Genomic DNA, 13,491 nt, shown 5'->3' with positions numbered 1-13,491 from the left:
AGGCTTACAGTGGCTGACTTGGTCAAAGTGACCGAGCCTAGAACAGAGCTGGGGTGTGAATAGTTGAGCCTGTCTTCTTAGCCACCAAGCAACACCACTTGCCAAGCGCTGACGCCTGGGATGGAGCCCTCCCTGCCCGGGCCCCAGCTTCCCCTCCCCGTCTCCTGCTGCTGCCCTCCTGGAATGCTCCACTCGAGCCAAACCAGCCTATTAATTGTTTCTCTAACAAGAATCATGTCTGCTTTTGCTTACTCACCCCTTCCTCTCAACCTACCATAAAATTATTTCGGGTCTTTCCCTGGGAAAATAAAAGAAATGAACTGATGGCCAGGCAATAATTAGATTTGAATTAGAAACCAGAAGTTGTTCCAATGAAAAGGTTGAATGCAAAATTATACATTATGCTCTAATTTGTTTTTAAAAAATACAGAGAAAAGGCTGGAAGGAAATAATCACCAAATGATTGTCTCTGGCTGCAGGAATTTGATAGCTGCTTCCCAGCTTCTTTATACTTCATATTCTCCTGAAATTTTCTATATTAACATTTTTTACCTTTACTATTAGTGGAAAAAAAGAAAGAAGGTAGGAAACCATTTCAAGGGATAAGTCAGCTCTTTAACTGGGTGACTGGAGACTGTGTCCTACAATCAGGGTGAGGAGGACTGACGGGGGGAAGTACAGGGTGAGCGCCTGTGTGCCGGGCCCAATGCCATGAGCTATGATTCAAAGAGGAACCCGCTGGGGCACTGTTCCCTCCGCAGCACCCTAACAAAGCTTCCGTGTCTGACTGAATCCTCAGCCCACTGCCCCGATGGGATCCAATTGCTGACGTAGGTCCTTTCACAACCGAAGTCCTTTCTGAACTCTGCCCCCATCTGCTCTCAGCAGCGATGCAAATCATGACATTTTTGAGGCCAGCACCATCATCCCTGAGGCAGGGAGGTGCGAAGAGCAAGAGCCTGAGAGTCGGGCCTAAGTGATGTAAATCTCAGCTTGGTCGCCTATTAGTCATGGCCTCTTAGGTAAGTCCCTCATGTGGTAACCTCAGTTTCCTCATCTGTACATGGGGATGATCACAGCACTGTCACAAGGCTGCTGTGAGGATCAATTGAGAAGAAAACATATGAGGAATGTTCACCAGAGTGACAGGCCCCCCAGCGAGCACTCAAACAAAGGCTATCCCTGCCTTTCCTACTCTCATCGCTGAAGCAAGCTTCCCTACTCATTCAGCTGTTTGAGACGTGGCCTAATACTAAGACTCCAAGACATCTGAGGACCTGTGCAGCACACATCCTTGTCTGAATTCCCCCACTGCCCACAAGGCACTTTTTGCAGTTACACACATCTGTTACATCACTTCCAGGGACCAGTCGCTCTGCTGCTCTGAATCCTCCTGAACTCACCTAGGTGGTGTCTTTGGAACCTCTAATTTGGCATGTGAGGGCTGCCTCTGTGCATCTCTCCAGGCCCACACCCTACACACCTATCATCTTCTGGAGCAATGGCGAGTTGCCTTTTCCAAAGAGCACGCAGAGGTCCAGGATCTTCGGGATGTCAAACAGGAAGTTGTCGTAGAGGATTTCTCCAAATGCAGAGGGGGAGATGAAGTGATCCTAAGGAACCATGCAGAAAGAAAGGAGGAGAGGATCTTTAACTTTACAAAGCACCTGCATTGTAAAATAATAGCAAACTCACAAGACACCACCTTCAGGTCCATCCACAGGGGATTGGCTAATGAATGAAGGTCCATCTACACTAGGGACATGGCTGAGCCTCATGCAGAGCAATAACCATTCCTCATTTTAATGTAAAAGGAAGCAAAAGTATACTATCAAACAGTTAATTGGGGATTCATTTAAAAATATTTACAGGTAAATGACTATGATGTTTGGGAATGTTCTAAAATACCCCAAGAGAAAAGAAAACTCAGGAGGGGAGAGAAAATAAGATCAACAAAATAGTGGTAATTGTTGAAGCTGGATGATGAGTACATGCATTCATTATACTTGTGTATATTTGAAAATTTCCATTCAACAGAAGTTAAAAAAAGTTTAAAGTTTAAAAATAAAAACAAAAAAAGCAAGACCCTATTGTAAAAATACACACACACAAACACACGCTGAAAGGAAAATCATTCCCTGAAGATATGCATCACAACGGTGGTTATTCAGGAGGGGATTTTGTGGGTGGTTTTCACTAGCTACAAAACGCTTCTGTAATGTTTGAGCTGTTTAGAGATGTTATTTTTCAAATCGGGGGTGGGGGAATAAAGGTTTTTAGAAGCACATACAAGTTCCTTTTAAAAATCAGAATCAATGTTTTCACCCTCTGACGCACGAGAAAAGGCACAGTCACGCGTCAGCTGGCAAAGGGCCCTCGGCTCCCATTGATGAAAACCCTGGGTGTAATGCAGCCGACCCGGGTGAGTTAAGGGAGAAGGGAGGCAGCAGAGATTTCTTCCCAGCCAGGGGAATAAAGGCCGAGGGGAGACAAAGAAGAAACTTAATACTTCCAGAGCCTTTCTTCCCAGGGGCGGAGAGTCCAGCACAGAGGTGCTGGGTGTCAGGTGGCGACCTGTCATGGGATCAGGGGCTTACTTTGGATTCCTTGTGAGTGGACATGCGGAGGAAGGTGAGAAAAACACTTCGATGGAGGCATCTCTCCATGTCAACAACCTCAGGGGCTGGGGCCACCCACTCATCGAACTTTCGGGGGACATAGCGCAGGTAGGAGTCCAGGCACTTCTGCAGGGTCTCGTCGAAGATAACCTAAGTCAGGCGACAGAGGAGAATAACGTTACCCAGGCGCCAGGGCTTGGGCGTGGACTGCACAGAGGCTCATGGCCCTTCAGCCCTGGTCTATGGCAAACACTCCAACCCCACAGGACGGAGGAGGTATGAATGAGCCGGAGGCTACACACAAGTTTCTAAAACTGACACACTGGAAGTGATGTTGTGTAAACATCACTACGATTGTGACACAAGACAGAGCAATCCAAACCACAATTTGCTGTTAAGGATCCAGTGTAAGAAGTAGAGAGAAAAGCATCTCCAAGGGGGAGAAAAACAACAAAGCAACCAACCAGGGGCATGTCATGTGCTTGTCTTAGCATTAATTTTGACAGAATGTTACCTGGCACCAGAATTTCTCATGAGGCAAGGCCAGGAGCCAGTCGAGGTCATTGGCTACGAAGGTGGCACGTTCCAGGTACTCCTCCACTAGGGCGGGAATGTTGTCTTTAGGGGGCGGTTTGTATAACACAAAATACCGGTCTGCCTTCTGCTCGGGATGCTACGGATCCAAAAACCACGTGTTACCATGGCAGAGGTTAGTCAGCAAGGGCCCATTTGCCAACCCACAGCAATGACAACACTTGGCTGTTCCAACCAGTGACCCTCCAAGGAGCTTTTAAGCATAAAGAACCAAGTGTCTCTAACAAAAGAGTCTTGGTTGCATTCAAGAACAGTAGGCGGGTGTTAAAAACCATGTTTTGGTGGGAATATTTAATGACATGGGGAAAGGTTAAGGAAAGAGAAAGCAGGATACAAATCTCTCTATTTAATATGATCAGCTTTTGGGTTTTTAAAAAACTATATATATTTACCACAGTCACACACTAGTACAGGTTTTAAAAAAAGTGGGGTGGGGAGACATCACCCCAAAGCTAACAGTGGTCTTCTCTGGTGGGGGGATTATGACTTGTTCTCTAATTTTAAAAAATGAACAAGTTTTGCTTTCAAAATTAATTGTTAATCATACAAGTGAGACATGATTATCATTTCTTTCAAAAACTTACAACACAACAGAGAAGGTGAGTCGCCCGGGACCACATTCCCGGTCCCCATGTCCTTCCAGAGGTGACCATTCACCATCGAGTGGGTGTCCTCCAAGACCTTTTCTAAGCATTTATGTTAAAATATACCCCTATAAGGTATTTTAGATCTGATTTCATCTTTCCTACAGACAGCATCATACTGTATGTATTCTGCTATATCCTTTTTTACAATTGAAAAAAAGCCCAGTAATTTTTTTTTAAAGAAAAGATGCTAATCAAGTAACTGCAGGTCTTGGCTTAGCAACACACGTTCTCTCTTCCAGCTCTTACTTTGCCACGAACAAACCTTACTTTGTTCACCATAAAGAAGAGATGATGAGCTCAGTTTTCTCCTCTGACTACATAAGGGCTGCTTTCTCCAGGGTAAGTGGTAATAGAAGGAAGGCCGGGCAACATCTCAGCTGTTATCAACCACAGTCCACCCACTTCCAGGTCTGCTGTCCAGGGGGACAGGAAAATGATGGCTGACTGGTCAGTCGCCTTGAGCACCACCCATGCCTCCCTATTGCCTAATGCGTTTTCAAACTGGAGTCTTTGAGTCCCGCAAGGATTCCACAGGGGGCCTCCTATCAGGTGGGTGTCTTCAGGAACCCTCCCATTTACATCAGAATTTATACAGTGGTGTTCCAGTTCCTAATCTTTTGAAAAAGGAATCTTGCTGACTGAAACAGATCAAAACTACTGTCTGGGGCCTCAATTCATCTTGGTTTCTAAGCTCGACCCCATCCCTTTATTTGTTGACATCTCACCTCTTAGGTCACTTCTTGGGCCAGGCTACTCACTGCTCCCCACTTCCCCAACACCACCCCTTGCCCCAAGATTCTACCTTCCTTGCAATCCTATAAGCATGTACTGGCACCCTACCATGCCAGGTGTGGTGGGGCACATGAAGAACAGCATGTGCTCAGAGTCCATGCTCCAAAGGGAAAAATGCACATCTAAGTCATCAAAAAAAGAGGAAGTGAAGCTCAAACCTGGCAGAGGGACCGTGTCAGTGCAAAAGGTGATTAACTGTGCTGGGAGGACAGACACAGCTTCTCAGAGCAGGCAGCATCTGAGCTGGGTCTTAGAGGATGAGAAGAAACAGTATTTTCATGGAGGCATAAAAAGGGGCCATTAAAAAGAGAAACAGATGGTACTGGGTGGTGGGAAATAGATTTAGAAAGAGCAAAACTGTATGTGGGGGGACTTGGTGATGGGGGGAGTCTAGTAAACATAATGTTCCTCATGTAATTATAGATTAATGATACCAAAATAAAAAAAGAAAGAGCAAAACTAGAATGATAATAAAAGTCACCACTGAATGAGGACCTGCCCTGTGCTGGCTGCTGAGTAGGTGCATCCCACAGCCTGCTGTTCTTTTTTTTTAACCTACAACAGCTATTAAAGGGAGTATTCTCCCCATTTTACAGAGGAGGAAACAAAGACTCAGTAAGGTTCAGGAAGTCTGCCAAGGTCGCAGGACTAAGAGGCAACAGAGGCAGGATCTGAACCAAAGCTTACACGTCTTACAGACCTAGTAAATGGCCTCTAGTCTGCACAGGCCATCCGTCTCACTGACTGTGCTTCTGACCTCATTTTCTCCAGGAGGTCTCCCCAGCTCTCATGCCTGATTAGATTAGAGGGTCACCTGGGCTCCCCCTGCACTCTGCTTCTCCAACTGTAGCACTTGGTGAACTCTAGATCAGTGGTTGCTGTGGATGGAGAGAGAGGAAAGGATGGATTACAGAAGGCATAAGGAAATGTTTGGGAGTGGTGATGTTATCCTGATTGTGGTGATGGTTTCATGGATGTATACAGATGTCAACACCAATCAAACTGAATACCTTAAATATGTGCAGTTTATTGTCCTTCAGTGATACCCCAATAAAGTTATATAAAAAGAGAGACCTGTGTTCTCTGTCTCTCCCACCAGCCTGGAGGTCTCCGGAGGCCGACTGAGCCTTGCTCACCACTGCATTCCCAGTCCCTAGAACAGTGCCTGGTAGCAAGCAGATGCTCCATGCACATTTGCTGGCTGGACAAAGGAATGAATGGAGGTAATCAAGGACCAGATCCTGCCAAGGTCTTTGAAGAACCTTGAGTGCCAAGCTCAGGAGTGGAGATGTTATTTTGTAGGTCATGGGGGCCATGGGAGATTTGGCAGGGAGCAGCAGACCCCAGCTCTATCTTCCACCCTTAAAACCTGGCTTAGATCCCACTTGTTCTGTGATGCTTTCTGAACATTTTCTGCCCATCAAACTTCTGTTGCATTTATCTTCAGAAGAAAACATTTTGCACTATTCTCCAGATGCTCCACTTATAAGAGTTGTCTTCCTCAAGAGCTCACTCACCCATTCTGGCCCAAGACTTTTTTATTTCTCTTGGATTTCTAAGAGCGCTAAGTATGTGCTGTGCGCAGCAGCTACCTAATACATTAGCCTCACCTTCCACTCTGCAAAGGCAGCCTGATGGCTACCCCTTGGCTAGAGATCTTTTTGCCCCATGTTGGCACTAAAAAGACAATTATATGGTGGGTACAGATCTCAGGACGACCTTTCAGGAGCTTCCAGTGGCCTGCGTCTCTTACAGCATGACCAACAAGACTGCTCCTTGATCAGGCAGCTGTCTCCCTCAGCTTGTCCCTCCTCCCACCCTATCCCCGTTCAACTCTGTCACTGTCACTGTTGTCATCACCATCACTATGGAAGGCCTGCTATGCTCTAGGATAGTGCTAACTCACGGATGTCTTATTTAATCCTCAAAACCACCTTACAGAGCTGGTTCTGTTATTATCCTTTTTTGATTGTGAGGCTTAGGGAGGTTAAGGAACTTGTTCAAAGTCATACCACCAAGTACATGTGAGACTTAACACAAAACCCATGCTCTTTTAACTCTTCAACAGTGCTTCCACCCTAAGTGACTAGTGGTTGGTGTAGAAGTCAGGCTCTCTCAATACTCCAGGACAATACATTTGGGTCCTTCTACTAGGTCCACCCCGCTATTGCTCTGCCTGGCTAGAGCTTATTCACTCCTTCAATACCAGTTCAGGATCCCCGTCCTTCAGGAACCCTCCCTGGCTGCATGTGTCTTTCCAATACACTATCCATAAGATCTCCAAGTCCCACAACCTCTTCGTTTATCTGGATCAGCGACCCAGGCTCTGTGCTTACGCAGCAGCCTGGACTTCTATCACAGTTCTGATCACATGGTAGAGAAGCTACTGGTCTGCTTTTCTCTCAGACTGTGGGCCCCTCGAGGGCAGGAACTACATTTTTTTCCTTTGTGGCTTCAGCACCTGGCACAAGCTGGGGTCCTTGACTAATTTACTCAAAGTTTCCTGAAAGAAATGCACCTGGCACTGGGAAGCCAGAGTGGAAAGAAGGGGCCAGGTCCCTGCCGCCATGGAGCCCACAGTCCAGCAACATGGGTGTTAGTACACGGGGAAAGGCGGACAGGGAAATCACTCAGCCTTTCAGGGAGCCAGGCCCCGCCAGCACTCTCCAGCAGAACGTCCTGCAGTCATGGAACTCTTCTGTATCTCACTGGCCAACATAGTAGGACCCACCGCATGGGATATTTTCACTTAAATTAACGAAAATAAAATAAAAAACCCAGCTCCTCAAACTATCCACATTTCAAGTGCACAATTCCTACATGTAGTGAATGGCTACTGTATTGGGCAAAACAGTTCTAGATCTTCTGATAAATATCCTCCTTACATAAAAAAGGTTATGAAAAAGAAGTGGGAGACTCTGTAGCAGAAAGGTTAGGGGCACAGGCTCTAGGGTCAGCCTGCGTAGATTCCCATCCTGGCTCCCCTAATTTCCTAGAATGCTCAGTTTCCTCATCTGTAAAATGGGGACAACCAAAATACCTACTCACAGGGCTGTGGTGTGGCCTAAATGAGCTAATCCTGGCGAAGTATTTAGAAAGGTTTGGCCCCGAGTGAGGGCTCTATAAATGTTAAGTACTATTATTAGAGAAGTTTGGAAGTAACAGGAAGCCATCCAGAAAGCAGAATATAAAACACCAAGTTCTTGTTTCCCATGACTTTACTCAAGCCCCCAGAAAATACTTCCATCTTGTCCAAGTAAACTCATATTCTTGGGAAATGAAGTGCGTCTGGGGACTCCAGTCCCCGCATCTGTCTCCTTCCAGCAGCCTGGCAGGTCTCTGCAGCTCTATTCTCACTGCGCAGCTGGTAATCGGTATGCTCACGGCCTCCTTACTTTTCATTCTCACAAGACCTGCTGAGTCTGTACGTGGCACTTTTTAGCCCATTGAGATAAAAGACAGCCCAACCTCTAAAATCAGTGTTCCCCTGAAAATGTGGATAGCAGCTGAGATAGCTCTGAACAAGGCCTATCTGTAACATAAACACCTTCCACAGGGTCAAACTCGCAACCCGGCTTCAGGCCGGATCCATTTCTAGGCCAGCTCTGGCTGAGTCAGCACTGCCATCAGACTCGGATTCAAAATTAAATGCTTTGGGGGTAGGGTGTGGGGTGGTGACATGAAAATACTACTCAAATTCAAGCTGCTGCTCAGAAAGGAAACTTCTACACTGGGCCTGGAATGTACCCAGTAGTGTCCCAGTTACTGAATTACTGACCGTGGCTCTCGGGTCATTCTTGGAACAGATAAAAAAGGAATTTACTTTTTGCTTCTGAAATTGTAAGAATGATAGAATCAGGCTGAATGGCCTTAAGGCACCGGCTCACCAGCGCTGGTGAAGTCCTCAGCTTTCCTGTCTTCGGGTCCTTGTGGGTGACCTGGAGTTGGTCCAAGGGCAGAGCTGGCATTGTGCTGCGTGACCCTCCTGAAAGGAATATGGATGGGAAGAAGAGGGCAGACACACAGGCTCACGGTGGCAGGGGCCTGCTCTGGGGCTGACTGCAGAGCTGGGAGACAAGCTTCAACCTCTGGCCTCTGAGGGCCTGGTTCCTACACCTACTAGACTAGATTGAATTGACTTTTCTGCTCAAAGCAGGAGTTCTCATCTGAAGAGGAAAAACACTCCCCAGGTGAGGCCTAATATATTCCCACTCCCTTTGAGGAGTACTGGCTAAAAGTACCTAGATTATCTTCACTATGGCTCCAGCTCCATGCCCTCCGTGGCCTGTGCGCCTGGGAAGACAGTGCCCGGGCTCTTCTCTTGCTGCCTTTCCGATGACCAGCACAGGCCTGGTGCAGAGTTGATCACGTCAACTGTTTGATGACTGACTGAATATGAGGACACTCTCCTTATAATTCTACCCAGATTTTTAGTCTTTGGAGGGTTGGAGCTGTGGGCCTTTCTTCACTTGAAGGAGCTGTTAGGATTTTACAATTTTTCTCAGCTTCAGGGAAGAAGGACACAGATGAACAGAAGGACCAGGAACGATGGCAAAATTCACGAAATCTGCCGGTGTGAGTTCCTTTCAACAGATGCCCAAACCAGCCTCGGAATCAGTGAGTGGCAGTCTCACCTTCCAATGCTCTTTTCACAATCACAGTTGGTCTGACCCACAGGAGGAATATGCATATTGGCTGAGTCATGGAACGGAGTGAAACAGGACTCTTAAAAGATATGCCATAAAAGGCCAGAAGCCTCAAAGACAACATGAATACATATCAAGGCTGGGATGAAGAAATGGTCCCCTCCTGAGACCTCAGACCGACTGTGGGACATGATCAGTCATGGGTTATGGGTGTCCCACATCTCAGGTAAAAGGCCCAGTCCTGGTACTGAGAAGACGGATTGGTAAGACAGGGTCTCCACCCCAGGTGAGCTTACAGTCCAGTAATGACGACAATCACAGCAACACACTCACTGTGTGCTGGCGCTCTCCTCAGTGCGTTATACATACTAATGCTCCTAACAACTCTAAGGCTGGTTCTGTTACTATCTTCATGTTATCAGTGAAGAAACAGAGGCTCAGGGAAGACAGGGAACTTACCCAAGATCTCAGCTAGTAGTTGGTGAAGCAGGCGGGCTTTTAACCATTTGCTGTACTGAGTCTAGTATAATTGAACTTGTGGGGGTGTGGCTGTCAGGAAAGCATTTCTAGAAGACAGTCTAAAGGATTAGGAGAGCCTGAGCTGACTCTTGATAGTAGTGATTGGCCAGGGAAGGGTGCCCCAGGCAGAGGAAATAGAAGGAGCAAAGGTGCAGAAGTGGGAAGTAGCTGGTACACAAGGAACCTTGGTTGGTGGGCTCTGGAGAGAACCAGTCTGTCCCATTCTCAATCCTAGTTCTAGGAGCTCAGTGATCAGACAGACACATGGTCCCTGCACACATGAGGTGGCCTGAAAAAATTCATAAGGCAAAGTAATGAAAGGGGCTTGGGTGGGTTTTTATCTTACAGCTTTGCAAAATGTAGATAATACATGTGTTGCATGTACATTATTTCTAATCAAGTTACTATCTGGCCTGTCACCACAACCCAATTAAGGACAACGAGGATTATTATGCTCAGATGGCCAAAGCCGGGCCCTGCCTTCCTCAAGACAAATACATTAGTGGCCAACCTGAAACTGAAGCCCAGTTTATCTGCCTCGGCGCCTGGTCTCTTATACTGAACATGCTAAAAATACTTCTTTCCTAACCCCCGAGTGATGCTGGGAGGGCAGCTGGAAACGTCAGTGGTCTGCTCACCAGTGCAGAAGTCTAAATGACTCACAGGCCCAGTTCTTTCCATGCTCACCTTCCAAAGATGGTAGTGAGAGTGTCCAGTGTGGGGACCTAAGGTGAGGAAAGAGTCATGAGGAGGAGTCGGCTCTCCACCATTTAAATTCTAGGCCCCAGAGTCTAGACCTAGACAGGTAGAGAAAGGACCTGTTTTCAGAAGAAATCTACATCAACAAGCCAGTGCCTGTAAGGACAGTTCAGACCTAGGCCAGTGTGGTGATTGAAAAGAGAGCTTTCTAATTCTGCAGCCTGGATTCAAATCCTAACTCCACCTTTTCCTACCCATGTTGAGACCTTGAGACAGTTCCTTAACCTAAGTCTTGACTTCCTCATCTGTAACATCGGGATGGCAATAGTATGTAATCTCTTAGGGTTGATGTGAGAAATAATTAATGCTAAGTGTTCAACACAGTACTCAGCATGACAAGCATTCAATAAAGTTTACTGTCGTTATTATTCAAGTCCCAGTCATAGGCAGAGCTCTTTGGACTTGCCCATTGACTCAGCAAACACAGACCAAATACACGCTGGGTCCTGGGCACATAAATGACTATTATTCGGTTTTGTTAGAGCTATAACAGGGAAGTTCCAAAACGAGCACAGCAGAGAAAGGGAGGATGCCACAGAGAAGGTGACCTATAACCTGGTTACTGAATGATAGGAAGAAAAGATGGGAAGGAAGGGCATTCCAAGCAAAAAACAAGCATGAACAAAAGCGTGGTCAGGGAGGGAATGACAGAAGTAGAGAGAAGAGGCTGGATAGGAAAGATGGGGTCATTTTTAAAAAAGCCTCAAATGCTATGCTGCAGATTCTAGCCTGTCATCTGAAGGCAGTGAGGAGTCATGTAAATAGGAGACAGACATGACCAGAGAGAGAAGACAATAACCCAGTGGTAGGAGAGACCTCCTGTGAACCATTGGAGGGCAAAACTAAGTTAATCATCTCACTCATCCAAAGATTTTTTTTGAGCATGTGCCAGGCACTGGGGCCCAGAGAATGCTAAGGTGGGCAAATAGTAGACCTGGTCCTGCTCTTCATAGAGTTTACGGTCTTTATGGGAAAGACACACTGGATCAATTAACTATATAAACAAGTAAAACTCAACACTGTGATGTATGCTATGCAGGAAAGGCCTATGGGGCTATGAGAGCATTTAATAGAGAGAACTGACTTAAGGGAGGATGTCAAGGAAGATTTAAATATTTTCATCTAAAGTATGGGTAGAAGTTAACCAGGCAAAGACGACTCTATGCTCCAAATGGATAAGAACAATGACCATGACGTCTGTGCCCACCACTGCATCCTCAGCCTTGCATCTCCAAGAAAGGCAGCAGAAGCCAAAAATTAGGAAAGGGCTTTCCTTAGAAGGTGAGCTCGGTGCAAGCACCAATTACAGTAAGATCTGGGAGCATCCCCAGAGGCTACTGCTGCCTCAGTTTCTCTGTCAACACCCTTCTGGTCTCAATTCAATTACTTTCCTCAGAGACCTTCCCGGACTGCCCTATCTAAAATATTCAATCCCTCAATTACTATCACATCTTTAAATATCTTTTGCGTTTATTTGTGGTCGACTGTCTCCTCACACTAGACTGTATGCTCCAGGAGGGCCGGAGCCTTGTCTGTCTTGCTGTTTCTATCCCCAGTGCCTAGATCTGTGCCTAGTACGTAGGAGGGGCTAAACATACATCTGTTGAAAGAATGAATGAAGTTTAAGAAACTGGAGACCGGGGGTTGGATGGGAGGACCGTGACTCGTCCATGGTCACTCTGGGGCCGAGCCTCGAACCCGAGACTCCCGGCTCCCGCGGCCTGGCCTCAAGGGACGACTCAAGTCTCCTTGGGCAGCTAAGCCTCTGCTGCCCCGTGGAGGCGGGGAAGCCCAAGGCCGCCTGAGCACAGCCGAGGCTCCTCCCAGGCCCGGTGCCCGCCATCCGGCAGGGCCCAGCCACGCACTCACCTCGGCGGCTCCACTACCGGCGCCGAGCCGCCGCCGCAGCCGTCCACGGCAACAGTTCCCAGCGAACCGCACTTCCGGGGCCAAACGGCTATTCCGTAGGCGCAGACAGGAAGCCTAGACCCAGCCCCGCCCATGGCACCAACTGCCGCCTGGAAGCAGGTCTTGGGGCCACGCCCCCATACTTAGGACTCCGCCCCCACGTTGAAAAGCCTGGCTTTTCGCCTCCTTTTAGCCACGCCCCCTGCCCCCAAGGAAGGATGGAAGGTGTTCGGAGGACCGGTTGCGGTTACACCTCTTGGAAAATCCAAGTTTGGTACCCAGCTTCTCAGGCTTCCAGGCTCCTACGTCCGACCTTTTTAACTTCAGTCATCGTTTTTCAAATTTAAACCAGAAGAACAATTTTAACAAAAGCATAAACATGATGTTGAGCCAAGGAAAGCAGATGAAGTAGCACAGACCGCAATTTTGTTTCTAGGAAGCTCTATGACAGGCAAAACTGACGAGTGGTGATGGGGTTAGGGCAGTGGGTACCTCGGGGCTAGTGACTAGGAGGGGCCACATAGGAGGCTGGGGACATTCTCCATCTTCATCTTGGGGTAGTTACATAAATGTGTTCACTTTGGAAAAGTCATCAAATTGTACACCTATGAGCTGTGCACTTTTCTGTATGTATGCAATACAAAAGTTTTGTTTTTGTGGTTTAAAACAGGAAGGCTATGTGTAGCTATCTTAAGAGAAGATGCAATTTTTGCACAGAATGTCTGAGATGGTGTAGGGTTAGTGTTCCCAAGCCTGCCTCTGTATCAGAATCGTCACAGAAAGCTAGTTTAAAATACACAACCCTGGTTTAATCTCAGTGCCTGACACATAGTAAGGATTCAAAGACCACCACCATCATTGTCATGAGGGTGTTATAGAGGCCCCTAATGGAACACACGATACAGACCTGGGGGCCATGGGATATTATCCAGCACCCTCCTAGTGGCAGGCCCTGCTGCCTGCACAGGAGCCACAAGGAATGACAAGCACAGCGCTTGTCCTCAAGAA

General features: G+C 47.2%; 1 protein-coding gene across 4 annotated transcripts in view; it reads right to left on the bottom strand.

Annotated features, from left to right (window-relative positions):
- Positions 1–12,570, bottom strand: part of ASCC2 (activating signal cointegrator 1 complex subunit 2) — a 36,691-nt gene extending 24,121 nt beyond the window's left edge. For 2 of the 4 annotated variants that reach the window (XM_057492282.1, XM_057492283.1), the window contains exons 1-6: positions 12,445–12,559; positions 10,504–10,541; positions 8,539–8,636; positions 3,133–3,291; positions 2,598–2,768; positions 1,484–1,613 (exon numbers count right to left, since the gene is read on the bottom strand). In XM_057492282.1, coding sequence (XP_057348265.1) covers positions 1,484–1,613; positions 2,598–2,768; positions 3,133–3,291; positions 8,539–8,619 — 541 coding nt within the window. In that variant the 5' untranslated portion in view covers positions 8,620–8,636; positions 10,504–10,541; positions 12,445–12,559. Of the gene's footprint in view, positions 1–1,483; positions 1,614–2,597; positions 2,769–3,132; positions 3,292–8,538; positions 8,637–10,454; positions 10,542–12,444 lie in introns of all 4 variants that reach the window. The other 2 variants (XM_057492284.1, XM_057492285.1) reach the window with 2 other exon arrangements.
- Between the last annotated feature and the right edge of the window lie 921 nt (positions 12,571–13,491).

The sequence above is a fragment of the Manis pentadactyla genome, chromosome 14, assembly GCF_030020395.1.
Source record: "Manis pentadactyla isolate mManPen7 chromosome 14, mManPen7.hap1, whole genome shotgun sequence".
NCBI lineage: Eukaryota > Metazoa > Chordata > Mammalia > Pholidota > Manidae > Manis > Manis pentadactyla.
Note: the sequence above shows the minus strand (reverse complement) of the source record. Positions and strands in the feature narration are given on the sequence as shown.